Source organism: Pseudophryne corroboree, chromosome 10 (assembly GCF_028390025.1).
Source record: "Pseudophryne corroboree isolate aPseCor3 chromosome 10, aPseCor3.hap2, whole genome shotgun sequence".
NCBI lineage: Eukaryota > Metazoa > Chordata > Amphibia > Anura > Myobatrachidae > Pseudophryne > Pseudophryne corroboree.
This window is the reverse complement of record NC_086453.1, coordinates 58893337-58908038: the sequence shown is the minus strand read 5'-3', so window position 1 is coordinate 58908038 and position 14702 is coordinate 58893337. Positions and strand designations below refer to the sequence as shown.

Here is a 14702-nt window from a genome sequence, read left to right as displayed (position 1 = left end):
TAGGCTTGAATGGCCTTTTGCTGCTCCTCCAACCTCTGAAGCATATATAGGGTTGAATTCCACCTCGTTACCACTTCTTGCTTCAGATGATGGCAGGGCAGGTTCAGACGTTTTTGGTGTTGCTCCAGTCTTCTGTACGTGGTGCCTGTACGCCGAAAGTGTCCCGCAATTCTTCTGGCCACCGACAGCATCTCTTGCACGCCCCTGTCGTTTTTTAAAAAATTCTGCACCACCAAATTCAAGGTATGTGCAAAACATGGGACGTGCTGGAATTTGCCCAGATTTAATGCACACACAATATTGCTGGCGTTGTCCGATGCCACAAATCCACAGGAGAGTCCAATTGGGGTAAGCCATTCCGCGATGATCTTCCTCAGTTGCCGTAAGAGGTTTTCAGCTGTGTGCGTATTCTGGAAACCGGTGATACAAAGCGTAGCCTGCCTAGGAAAGAGTTGGCGTTTGCGAGATGCTGCTACTGGTGCCGCCGCTGCTGTTCTTGCGGCGGGAGTCCATACATCTACCCAGTGGGCTGTCACAGTCATATAGTCCTGACCCTGCCCTGCTCCACTTGTCCACATGTCCGTGGTTAAGTGGACATTGGGTACAGCTGTATTTTTTAGGACACTGGTGACTCTTTTTCTGAGGTCTGTGTACATTTTCGGTATCGCCTGCCTAGAGAATGTCAGGAATCGACTTACCAGGCTGATATCCGTCCGCCGCTGCGGACTCCGTCCTGGCTCCCTGCGGTCACCTGTCACCTATGCCCCTGCCATGGGACATCATCAAGGGCCTGGGAACACTCCTGAGACAGCGGGCACGTCGCGCGCCGCGTCCCTGCTAGGCCGCAGCGTGGGCGCCGCCATGACAGTCTGTAAACAGCCAGTATACTGCGGCCAATCCGGTGCTTGGCCGCACCCACTTTCCTTCACTCATCCAATCCCTGTGCACCATGGGGTACATAAGAGACTGCAGGATCAGTCTGCAGGCATCCTGGACTTTGTGTCTCTCCAGCGACCCATGTGAAAGGATCTGTTCCTGTTCCTCCTGTGTTCCTGGTTCTCTGCTTAAGAACTTGTACTCCTGGTTACTCTGCACAGCTCCGTGGAACTTCAAGGCCCAGCAATACCTGCAACCTGCAAATAAGGCTTCACACTCATCACCACCTTGTGTGCTTCAGCCTGCAGTTGAAGACTGACTCCAGGTGTGTTTCATTCCTCCACCTGTGATACAGCTTGCTGCTGCCAGTGCCTCATCACCTGCACTGTGAAGTCAGACTCCTGCCTCTGCTCAGGTTTGCCATTCTACACCTTGCTGCCTAAGTTTCCTGTTTTAAAACCTGCACTGGTTTCCAAACCAGAACCATTTCACAAACACTTGTTCTTCTGTTTATATATTACCGGATATTATTTTCTCAAGTCATCTGTCATCCATTGCCATAGACTTTCAGTTATCATACTGAGTGATTGACTTTATTCATCTGTTATTATTGTTTCTGCTACCATTCTGTGTTATATCATCTGCCAAATAAAATACCATTGCGCTCATGCGCAGGAACGTTATCCAGCCTCCTCGTTTTCTCCCATCTACCTCCACTGACCCACTAGCGCCCCCTCCGGGGACACAGCCCAAACACAATCTGACAGTAAGTCCAGGATCGATGGACTCGGATGGTGGACGGAGTGTGGGGTCAGAGGCCTTGCAAAATCTGGTCTCCCGTCTGGATGGTCAAGAGGTTGCGCAGCAGCAGATGCTTCAATTCCTGCAAGGGATGTCCTCCCGATTAGATACACTACAGCAATCCCTGCCTAGTGTACTCTCTCCTACTGTTCCTGTTACTCCAGCACCTGCCAGTGCTGTGAGTTCTTCTATGCCGGCTGCATTAGCTCCAGTGTCACGTCTGCATCTGCCCGTGCCGAGCAAGTATGATGGCAGTCCTAAGTTATGTCGCGGGTTTCTCAATCAATGTGAAATACAGTTTGAGTTATTGCCACATAATTTCCCCACGCCAAGATCCAAGGTTGCCTACATCATCTCCTTACTCTCTGGATCTGCTCTGAGTTGGGTGTCTCCTCTGTGGGAACGTGCTGACCCTCTGATTAACAACTACACAGACTTCGTGTCAACCTTCAGACGGATCTTTGACGAGCCTGGTCGTGCGACATCAGCTTCGGCAGACCTGATCCAACTTCGTCAAGGTACCCGAAGCATGGGACAATATGTCATCCAGTTCCAGACGTTGGCTGCAGAGGTTCAGTGGAACAACCAAGCTCTGGTAGCAGCTTTCTGGCACGGACTCTCGGATCGGATCAAGGATGAACTGGCGACCCGTGACATTCCTGTTCAACTGTCTGATTTGATCTCACTGTGCATTAAGTTGGACTCTCGCATCCGCGAACGCAATAATGAACGCGCTCGGAGTGAGCCACGCAGATCAAGGTTCATACCTTCTGTACAGTTCCAGTCTCCCTCTTCTGACGAGCCTATGCAGATAAATAGGTCCCGCCTAACTCCTGAAGAGCGGGCAAGAAGAATACGTGAGAGACTCTGCCTATACTGTGCTGCTGCGGGCCATCAGATTAACTCCTGCACGGTGCGTTCGGGAAACGCCAGATCCTGACTTGTAAGGGAGGAGTCAAGTTAGGATCTTTCAGTCAAGCTCCTTCTCAACAAGACCTCATCCTTCCAGTGATGCTAGAGACTCCAGTTGGGCTCCAGTCTGCGTCAGCATTAGTGGACTGCGGTGCTGCAGGAAACTTTATCACCCAAGCTGCGGTAAATAAATTTTGCCTATCTACCTGTGAACTTTCTTGTCCAGTTTACATTACTGCTGTGGATGGTAGTCGAATCTCCAAGGGGAACATTTCTCATCAAACTGTTCCAGTGGTTCTGGGAGTTGGATTTCTCCATTCTGAACTGATCAAGTTCCTGGTCATCCCTCAAGCCACCCAGGAGATTGTCTTGGGCATGCCCTGGCTCCAGCTACATAATCCACAGTTTGACTGGTCAACGTTGCAGCTTACCTCATGGGGTTCACATTGTCATCAATCCTGCTTAGCCCAAGTGTGTCCCATTAAGTCTACCGAAGTAAAGACACAGTCAAGTCTCCCAGCAGCTTATCAAGACTTCTCAGACGTCTTCTGTGAAAAGGCTGCTGATATCCTGCCGCCCCATAGGGAATGGGATTGTCCCATCGATCTCCTTCCTGGCAAGAAGCCACCTAGGGGGCGCACCTACCCGTTGTCTGTTCCTGAAACTGAGGCGATGAGTAATTACATCAGAGAGAATCTTCAGAAGGGATTCATCCGTCCGTCATCATCTCCCGCTGGTGCAGGTTTCTTCTTTGTTAAAAAGAAGGATGGAGGACTGCGTCCATGCATTGACTATCGGGGTCTCAATGACATTACTATCAAGAATAGTTATCCATTACCACTCATTACCGAATTATTTGACAGAGTTAAAGGAGCCCGCATCTTCACCAAGTTAGATCTCCGCGGTGCCTATAATCTCATCAGAATCCGGAGTGGTGACGAGTGGAAGACAGCTTTCAACACTCGAGATGGCCATTATGAATACCTGGTAATGCCATTTGAGTTGAGTAATGCTCCAGCAGTGTTCCAACACTTTGTGAACGAAATCTTTCGTGATGTCCTGTATAAGTACCTCGTTGTTTACTTAGATGATATCCTTATCTTCTCCCAAGACCTTCCATCTCATCGTCTACAAGTTTGTGAAGTTCTCCGACGTCTTCGTGAGAACCGGCTCTACGGGAAACTATCTAAATGCACCTTTGAAGTTCCCTCTATACCCTTCCTGGGTTATATAATTTCCGGATCGGATCTTCAGATGGACCCGACAAAATTGGAAGCTATTGCCAATTGGTCCATTCCAAACTCTCTCAAGTCTATCCAGCGATTCCTGGGTTTCGCCAACTACTATAGAAAATTTATTCGAGGATTCTCCACTCTCATCGCTCCTATTACCAACCTGACTCGGAAAGGGGCAGACCATTCCAACTGGTCAGAAGAAGCCTTGGCAGCCTTCCAGAAGATCAAGCTAGCCTTTATGTCTGCTCCAGTGCTGTCTCAGCCAGATGTCAACAGACCATTCGAGTTGGAGGTAGATGCCTCTACAGTTGGGGTTGGAGCTGTTCTCTCCCAGAAGGGATCCGATGGGAAAGTCCACCCTTGTGGATTTTATTCTCGAAAGTTTCTTCCTGCAGAAGCTAACTACTCCGTGGGAGATCAAGAACTACTGGCGATCAAGCTGGCTCTCGAGGAATGGAGATATCTCCTAGAAGGGGCCAAACATCCGTTTAATATCTACACGGATCATAAAAACCTGCTATATTTAAAGGCAGCTCAGTGCCTTAACCCTCGCCAGTCCAGGTGGGCTATGTTTTTCTCACGTTTTAATTTCAAGCTTCATTTCCGCCCAGGTTCGCAGAATGTGAAAGCCGACGCGTTATCCCGATCCATGGAATCTGAAGAAGGAACATCTGACTCAGTGCCACATTCCATCCTGAGTCCCGTGGTTTTCGCTGCATCTCAAGTCTCCCCAGCTCCTCCTCCTGGTAAGACTTTTGTTTCCCCAGATCTCCGTCCCAAGTTGCTATCTTGGGCCCATCAATCCAAGTTCACTGGTCATCCTGGGGTCCTGAAGACCTTCAAGTTCCTTTCTGCTACATATTGGTGGCCAAAGATGAAAATGGACATCCAGGATTTCGTGGCATCCTGTCCTAAATGTGTGCAGCACAAGACTCCTCGTCAGTCTCCAGCAGGTCAGTTACAACCACTGTCTATCCCTAGTCGTCCCTGGTCACACCTGTCCATGGATTTTATCACCGACCTTCCTCCTTCTCAAGGACATAATACCATTTGGGTTGTAGTGGACAGATTCACCAAGATGGCTCATTTTGTTCCTCTCCAGGGTCTCCCTTCTGCCCCAAAACTTGCCCAAATCTTCCTACGGGAGATTTTCCGCTTACATGGTTTACCCTCTGAAATAATATCTGACCGGGGGGTACAGTTTGTAGCGAGGTTTTGGAGGGCCCTCTGTTCTGCCATGCAGGTCAAACTGAAGTTTTCATCTTCATACCATCCTCAGACGAATGGGCAGACAGAGAGGGTCAATCAAGAACTTGAGACTTTTTTAAGATTATATGTTTCATCTTCCCAGGATGACTGGTTCGATCTGCTCCCATGGGCCGAGTTTGCCCACAACTTTCGATACCATACTGCCACTGAAACGACACCATTCTTTGCAGTATATGGGCAACATCCCCGTGTACCTGATTTCCAAGAACTCCCTCATATGGATGTTCCTGCTGCCACTACTGCTCTGACTCAGTTTTCATCTATTTGGAGAAAAATTCACGTTTCCCTTAAAAAGGCCTCCAGTCGGTACAAGGTCTTTGCCGACCGCAAGAGACGTGCGGTTCCCCATTTGAAACCTGGGGACAAGGTTTGGCTATCAACCCGTAACCTCCGTCTCAGGGTCCCATCCATGAAGTTTGCACCACGCTTCATTGGTCCTTACCCTGTCGAAAGAGTCATCAACCCAGTGGCCTATAAATTAAAGTTACCATCTTCCCTTCGTATACCTAACGCTTTTCATATTTCTCTCCTCAGACCTCTAGTCCTAAACCGCTTTCAGAATACTCTTCCAGTAGGTCCCAAGGTTCGAACTCAGCGGGGCGTGGAATTCGAGATCAACAAAATTCTGGACTCCCGTTGTCGGTATGGACGTCTCCAGTACCTGGTCGATTGGTCCGGTTATGGCCCAGAGGAGAGAAGTTGGGTGAATTCGTCCGATGTCCATGCTCCTAGGTTGGTCCGTGTCTTCCACAGCACTCATCCCTCCAAACCACGTGGGTGTTCGGTGTCCACCCCTAAAGGAGGGGGTACTGTCAGGAATCGACTTACCAGGCTGATATCCGTCCGCCGCTGCGGACTCCGTCCTGGCTCCCTGCGGTCACCTGTCACCTATGCCCCTGCCATGGGACATCATCAAGGGCCTGGGAACACTCCTGAGACAGCGGGCACGTCGCGCGCCGCGTCCCTGCTAGGCCGCAGCGTGGGCGCCGCCATGACAGTCTGTAAACAGCCAGTATACTGCGGCCAATCCGGTGCTTGGCCGCACCCACTTTCCTTCACTCATCCAATCCCTGTGCACCATGGGGTACATAAGAGACTGCAGGATCAGTCTGCAGGCATCCTGGACTTTGTGTCTCTCCAGCGACCCATGTGAAAGGATCTGTTCCTGTTCCTCCTGTGTTCCTGGTTCTCTGCTTAAGAACTTGTACTCCTGGTTACTCTGCACAGCTCCGTGGAACTTCAAGGCCCAGCAATACCTGCAACCTGCAAATAAGGCTTCACACTCATCACCACCTTGTGTGCTTCAGCCTGCAGTTGAAGACTGACTCCAGGTGTGTTTCATTCCTCCACCTGTGATACAGCTTGCTGCTGCCAGTGCCTCATCACCTGCACTGTGAAGTCAGACTCCTGCCTCTGCTCAGGTTTGCCATTCTACACCTTGCTGCCTAAGTTTCCTGTTTTAAAACCTGCACTGGTTTCCAAACCAGAACCATTTCACAAACACTTGTTCTTCTGTTTATATATTACCGGATATTATTTTCTCAAGTCATCTGTCATCCATTGCCATAGACTTTCAGTTATCATACTGAGTGATTGACTTTATTCATCTGTTATTATTGTTTCTGCTACCATTCTGTGTTATATCATCTGCCAAATAAAATACCATTGCGCTCATGCGCAGGAACGTTATCCAGCCTCCTCGTTTTCTCCCATCTACCTCCACTGACCCACTAGCGCCCCCTCCGGGGACACAGCCCAAACACAATCTGACAGAGAAATGGAACCTAGATGGTATTTGGTACCGGGGACACAGTACCTCCAACAAGTCTCTAGTTGGCTCTGCAGTAATGATGGATACCGGAACCACGTTTCTCACCACCCAGGATGCCAAGGCCTCAGTTATCCGCTTTGCAGCAGGATGACTGCTGTGATATTTCATCTTCCTCGCAAAGGACTGTTGGACAGTCAATTGCTTGGTGGAAGTAGTAAAAGTGGTCTTACGATTTCCCCTCTGGGATGACCATCGACTCCCAGCAGCAACAACAGCAGCGCCAGCAGCAGTAGGCGTTACACGCAAGGATGCATCGGAGGAATCCCAGGCAGGAGAGGAATCGTCAGAATTGCCAGTGACATGGCCTGCAGGACTATTGGCATTCCTGGGGAAGGAGGAAATTGACACTGAGGGAGTTGGTTGGGTGGTTTGCGTGAGCTTGGTTACAAGAGGAAGGGATTTACTGGTCAGTGGACTGCTTCCGCTGTCGCCCAAAGTTTTTGAACTTGTCACTGACTTATTATGAATGCGCTGCAGGTGACGTATAAGGGAGGATGTTCCGAGGTGGTTAACGTCCTTACCCCTACTTATTACAGCTTGACAAAGGCAACACACGGCTTGACAAATGTTGTCCGCATTTCTGTTGAAATACTTCCACACCGAAGAGCTGATTTTTTTTGGTATTTTCACCAGGCATGTCAACGGCCATATTCCTCCCACGGACAACAGGTGTCTCCCCGGGTGCCTGACTTAAACAAACCACCTCACCATCAGAATCCTCCTTGTCAATTTCCTCCCCAGCGCCAGCAACACCCATATCCTCCTCATCCTGGTGTACTTCAACACTGACATCTTCAATCTGACTATCAGGAACTGGACTGCGGGTGCTCCTTCCAGCACTTGCAGGGGGCGTGCAAATGGTGGAAGGCGCATGCTCTTCACGTCCAGTGTTGGGAAGGTCAGGCATCGCAACCGACACAATTGGACTCTCCTTGTGGATTTGGGATTTCGAAGAACGCACAGTTCTTTGCGGTGCTTTTGCCAGCTTGAGTCTTTTCAGTTTTCTAGCGAGAGGCTGAGTGCTTCCATCCTCATGTGAAGCTGAACCACTAGCCATGAACATAGGCCAGGGCCTCAGCCGTTCCTTGCCACTCCGTGTGGTAAATGGCATATTGGCAAGTTTACGCTTCTCCTCCGACAATTTTATTTTAGATTTTGGAGTCCTTTTTTTACTGATATTTGGTGTTTTGGATTTTACATGCTCTGTACTATGACATTGGGCATCGGCCTTGGCAGACGACGTTGCTGGCATTTCATGGTCTCGGCCATGACTAGTGGCAGCAGCTTCAGCACGAGGTGGAAGTGGATCTTGATCTTTCCCTAATTTTGGAACCTCAACATTTTTGTTCTCCATATTTTAATAGGCACAACTAAAAGGCACCTCAGGTAAACAATGGAGATGGATGGATACTAGTATACTTATGGATGGACGAGCGACTGCCGACACAGAGGTAGCTACAGCCGTGGACTACCGTACTGTGTCTGCTGCTAATATAGACTGGATGATAATGAGATGAAATCAATATATATATATATAATATCACACTAGTACTGCAGCCGGACAGGTAGATATATTTATTATGTAATGACTGATGACGGACCTGCTGGACACTGTCAGCTCAGCAGCACCGCAGACTGCTACAGTAAGCTACTATAGTAGTATGTATAAAGAAGAAAGAAAAAAAAAAAACACGGGTAGGTGGTATACAATTATGGATGGACGAGCGACTGCCGACACAGAGGTAGCTACAGCCGTGGACTACCGTACTGTGTCTGCTGCTAATATAGACTGGATGATAATGAGATGAAATCAATATATATATATATAATATCACACTAGTACTGCAGCCGGAAAGGTAGATATATTTATTATGTAATGACTGATGACGGACCTGCTGGACACTGTCAGCTCAGCAGCACCACAGACTGCTACAGTAAGCTACTATAGTAGTATGTATAAAGAAGAAAGAAAAGAAAAAAACACGGGTAGGTGGTATACAATTATGGATGGACGAGCGACTGCCGACACAGAGGTAGCTACAGCCGTGGACTACCGTACTGTGTCTGCTGCTAATATAGACTGGATGATAATGAGATGAAATCAATATATATATATATATAATATCACTAGTACTGCAGCCGGACAGGTATATATATTTATTATGTAATGACTGATGACGGACCTGCTGGACACTGTCAGCTCAGCAGCACCGCAGACTGCTACAGTAAGCTACTATAGTAGTATGTATAAAGAAGAAGAAAGAAAAAAAAAAACGGGTAGGTGGTATACAATATTATATATATATTATATACAATTTATATATATATATATATATATATATATATATATATTAAACTGGTGGTGATTATTAAACTGGTGGTCAGGTCACTGGTCACACTATCAGCAACTTGCAAGTAGTACTCCTAAGCAGACAATCACAATATATATTATACTGGTGGTCAGTGTGGTCACAATGGCAGTGTGGCACTCTGGCAGCAAAAGTGTGCACTGTACGTTATATGTACTCCTGAGTCCTGAGATATACATTATACAGTCACACTATCTATCTATCTATCACTTCAGCAAGTAGTAGTACTCCTCCTAATGCTCCCCAAAATTACTACTGTGTCTCTCTCTACTCTAGTCTCACTCTCTTCTCTATAAACGGAGAGGACGCCAGCCACGTCCTCTCCCTATGAATCTCAATGCACGTGTGAAAATGGCGGCGACGCGCGGCTCCTTATATAGAATCCGAGCCTCGCGAGAATCCGACAGCGGGATGATGACGTTCGGGCGCGCTCGGGTTAACCGAGCAAGGCGGGAAGATCCGAGTCGCTCGGCCCCGTGTAAAAAAAAATGAAGTTCGGGCGGGTTTGGATTCCGAGGAACCGAACCCGCTCATCTCTAGTGCTGGTAGGTGTTACTTTCACAATCTCCCTGAAATGCTTTTTCAAAAGTAGGCAAGTACGTATACTCCATAAGTGAAGCATTTACCCTCCTGCATTTCAGCCTGCACCCTGTTCCACATTCTGATTGCACAAACAGAATAGTTGGTGAGTGACAGAAAAGACAAATGTAATGGAAAAAATAGAATATCTTTTTAGGCCAAAGGCTTCTAGATTGTAGACTTCAGTATTGGGATAACATCAGTTTTTCATAGAGTACATTAACTACAACTACTACAAAGGAAAAGGAAATGTTGCCCATAGCAACCAATCAGATCCTTGCCATAATTGTTTTAAAATTTGCTAGATACATGATAGCTGGAACCTGATAGGCTGTTATGGGCAACTCCTCCACTTGTCCACTCTAGAATTTTGTTGTTGTTCCATGTTTTATAGATGTGTCCCGTGCGATTGAGCTCCTAGAGAGACTGCAGCGAAGCGGGGAAGTACCGCCACAGAAACTGCAAGCCCTGCAACGTGTCCTACAGAGCAAGTTCTGCTCTGCCATAAGAGAGGTCAGTGTGTTCTCTGTCACATGATGCCCGTAGAGACAGAACTGCCATCCTTGCTCCCACAAAGCTTGTATGTGTGTGCTAACAGTAAGTAATATATACAATAAAGGAATGAAATGCGAGGAATTTGCAGCAGGACACACATCCCCAACCTTCTGACTAATCACTATGGGATCCATGACTTCAGCATTCCTTCCTATCAGTGATGTAACTACAGCTGTTGCTGAGGGTGGCGGCAACGGGGCCTAGAGGTGAGGGGAGGCTCACAAGGGTGCAGGGAAATCCCCAGTGGGCACAACTGCCCAAGGGCCCCACCCCTTCTTCCGGTCACCATACTTCCTACAAAGTGACAGTTTCACCCACTGCCTGTACAGACCATTTACAGTGACACCCTTATGGACTACCATACTCATGTGCAGGTAATCCCCACTACCCATACATACACACACTCACTCTCTCACTCAGGGGAGCATAGCTGAGACTGCAGAAACATTGAGCTGTTGCCAGTTCTCCTTCCAAATTTTGCTATGGGCCCAGCAAAGTAGTCTTCCAACCCTGCTCTGAATATTTCATGAAACACTCAGGACATATTATGCCATGACCTGTCCACTCCTCTGTATCCCACATAGGAAGAAGTGTAATACGAGGGTGGTTCAATAACTATGGTAAAAAGACCTCTGTGTAATATTCTCTTATGTCGTTCTAATGTCCCGCCAGGCCAGAGCAGGTAGACCGCTGCTTCCGCTCACGGCCATTAGACTGCGCCTCATATCAGTCATACTGTCCCAACATCAGCTGTAAGATGGCGGGCTGGTGGAAACATGGTCACACACTGAGGTGCGTAGCGTGATCAGAATCAGCAGCGAAATTCATTGCCAGCTTGTCAAGGTGTACGGTGATAACGTCATGTCAGGGAAACAGGTTTGGCTTTCTCAGCTGCTGATGTGCCCTTTAGGTGCAGAAGTCTGATCACACTACGCACCTCAATGTTTGACCATGGGCCTAATTCAGACTTGTTCGTAGATGTGCAAAATAACGCACATCTACGATCAAAATCTCTGACATGCGGGGGGATGCCCAGCACAGGGCTAGTCCGCCCCGCATGCCAGGCCCTACCTTCCCCCCTGCAGACGCGCGAAAGCATCGCACAGCAGCGATGCTTTCACACCTGCCGTATAGCTCCCTGCCTACGCAACCTCGCTGGCTACCAGCCATGTCTTTGGCTGCAGGGGCTGCGCGTGACGTCACGCAACCACTGTGGCCCGCCCTGCAAACGGTGCGGACACGCCTGTGTGGCTGCTGCGCGTGCGCACACCTCACTGGGCTTCAGCCTGCGACCAGGTCTGAATTAGGCACCATGTTTCCACCCGCCCCAACAGGCAGCATATTAACATTGTCAGAATGTCGACAGGTAAAATGTTGTCATTATCAGAATGTTGACATCAGGGTTAGGCTGTGAGTGGAAGGGTTAGCTTTAGGCTGTGTGGGGGGGGGGGGGGGATTTGGGGTTAGTCCGGGGTGGGTAGGTTATGTTTAGGCTGCGGGTGGGGGTGGGGGGAGAGGTTAGGCTGCGGTCAGATGTTAGGCTGTGGGAGGGGTATGGCTGCGTTCGGAGGTTAGGCGGTTAGGGTTAGGCTACGAGGGATAGGGTTAGGCTGGGGAGGTTAGGTTGCGGGCAGATTTTAGGGTTAGGCTGTGGATGTTTAGGGATAGGCTGTTGGGGGTGGGGGGTTAGGGTTATGCTGCTGCAGCTGCCAGGAAAAAGTAAGTCGCTACTGGGCCACTAGGGATATGTTGTCATTCAAAATGCCGACATGGTCGAAATGTCCACATTTACCATGTTGACATGATGAATGGTAAGTCACAGGAGCAGCAGGGTCAGGTTTATATGCTGTGGGAATAAAATAAACCAGAGTTTTGGTTGTACACAGCACTGATAGGCCGCCACTCCCGGGTGTGATATGGTATGCTGACAGTAGTGCCCTATCGGTACTGTGTACAGCCAAAACACTGGTTTCATTCCCACTGCATATATACCTGACCCTGCTGCTTCTGTGACTTACCATACCCTCTACCATCATAGGCGTGCGCAGACACCAACACAGGGGTGTCGCTCCTGACTTCCCCCCTCCACCGCATTATGTCCTCCTCCCCGTTCAAGACATAGACTGCTCACCGGGGCAGCCCAGGTGTGCAGTCATATGTCCCAGAGCAAGGGGTGGAGGAGGTAGTCTGATACTCGACGGAGGGGGAGGGGGGGGGGGGGGGGGGAGTGCGGAGCGGCATTCCCGTGTTGGCGTCTGCGCATGCCTATGTCTACCATGTTAGCTTCAGTAAGCCCCAGTGATCATAGAGATGATGCTGTTTATCTGCACCCTAGTGTCCCTTGCATCCCTTCAGGTATTTTCAAACAATTCCAAGTGGTGATACTTATTACAGAGGTTCTCAAACGTGGTCCTCAAGGCACCCAAATGGCCCAGGTTTTAGCTATATCCATGGCTCAGCACATATGGTTAACGCAAACTGACTGAGGTGCCAATTAAGTCACCTGTGGCCAAGCATAGATAAAAATAAAAACCTGGACCGTTGGGGTGCCTTGAGGATCACATTCGAGAATCTCTGGCTTATTACATCGCTCATCTTCTGTAACTGGAATTCGAAGAAAATTAAATCTTCTAATATAAATATTCCCATTGCCAAGAGTAAGCCAATTGAGAAACCTAGGCATGGGAAAGTCACAGGGCCTCTGAGCCCAGAATCCGGACCGTTCCAGCTACAGGATTAGTGTCCAGTTTAGTCCACACATGGAAGTGGGCATGTGGAATGGCAGTTAGAAGCTGATTTCCTGCTACTTTATCTCTATCCATTTACTGACAGGCCTGATCCTCAGTGCTTCATTGTAGAAGTGAAATACAAACATGTATGAGCTTCCCTAGGAACATAAAAAGTTTTCTTCAGATATTAAAGGGACAATAAAAAACCACAGAACATAATGGGCCGGATTCAAATGTGCGCTCCCCCCTCCTGGCCGTGATCGCGACTGCCGGCGGTATTCTAATGTTACTGCCGACGGGCGCGACAAGATCATTTCAGTAATGCGTGTAAAGAGACCCGTTTGGGTGCCCAAATGGGTGTTTCCACGATCGTGCCCATTAGTTTAGTCGAGTTTAGGTGCTTTGCGCGCCTAAACACGAATGTACTGGGCGCGATAGGGGGGAAAATGGTGGACATTTGAATATCGCCCCCCTATCTCCCATCACTTTAAACGGGAGATAGATGGCACGTTAACATTTGAATCCGGACCAATAAGTCTTACAGTGGGGATCGAAAGTTTGGGCACCCCAGGCAAAAATTCATTTTAATGTGCAAAAAGAAGCCAAGTAAAGATGGAAAAATCTCCAAAAGGCATCAGATTACAGATTAGACATTCTTATAACATGTCAAAAAAAGTTTGATTTTATTTCCATCATTTACACTTTCAAAAGAACAGAAAACAAAAAATGGCGTCTGCAAAAGTTTGGGCACCCTGCAGAGTTAATACCTTGTACTGCCCCCTTTGGCAAGTATCACAGCTTGTAAACGCTTTTTGTAGCCAGCCAAGAGTCTTTCAATTCTTGTTTGAGGTATCTTCGCCCATTCTTCCTTACAAAAGTCTTCCAGTTCTTTGAGATTCCTGGGCTGTCTGTGACGCACTGCTCTTTTAAGGTTTATCCATAGATTTTCAATTATGTTGAGGTCAGGAGATTGTGAAGGCCATGGCAAAACCTTCAGTTTACGCCTCTTGATGTAATCCACCGTGGATTTTGAGGTGTGTTTAGGATCATTATCCATGTGTAGAAGCCAGCCTCTCTTTAACTTCAGCTTTTTCACAGATGGCATCAAGTTAGCGTCCAAAATTTGCTGGAATCTTATTGAATCCATTTTTCCTTCTACTCGTGAAATGTTCCCTGTGCCACTGGCTGCAATACAACCCCAAAGCATGATTGATCCACCCCCATGCTTAACAGTTGGATAGAGGTTCTTTTCATTAAATTCTTTGCCCTTCCTTCTCCAAACGTACCTTTGCTCATTCCGGCCAAAAAGTTCTATTTTAACCTCATCGGTCCACAGAACTTTATTCCAAAATGCATCAGGCTTGTCTATATGTTCATTTGCAAACTTCAAATGCTGATTTTTGTGGTGAGGACGTAGAAGAGGTTTTCTTCTGATGACTCTTCCATGAAGACCATATTTGTACAAGTATCTCTTTATAGTGGAATAGTGTACCACAACTCCAGTGTCTGCCAGATCTTCCTGGAGGGATCGTGCAGTCAAACGTGG

The 14702-nt window shown here is 48.1% G+C and overlaps 1 protein-coding gene across 1 annotated transcript in view; it reads left to right on the top strand.

Moving 5' to 3' along the window:
• The window catches only part of LIN7B (lin-7 homolog B, crumbs cell polarity complex component), a 64114-nt gene that overhangs the window by 20112 nt on the left and 29300 nt on the right, over positions 1–14702 (top strand). The window contains exon 2 of the mRNA XM_063942443.1: positions 10267–10385. Coding sequence (XP_063798513.1) covers positions 10267–10385 — 119 coding nt within the window. The remainder of the gene's footprint in view (positions 1–10266; positions 10386–14702) is intronic.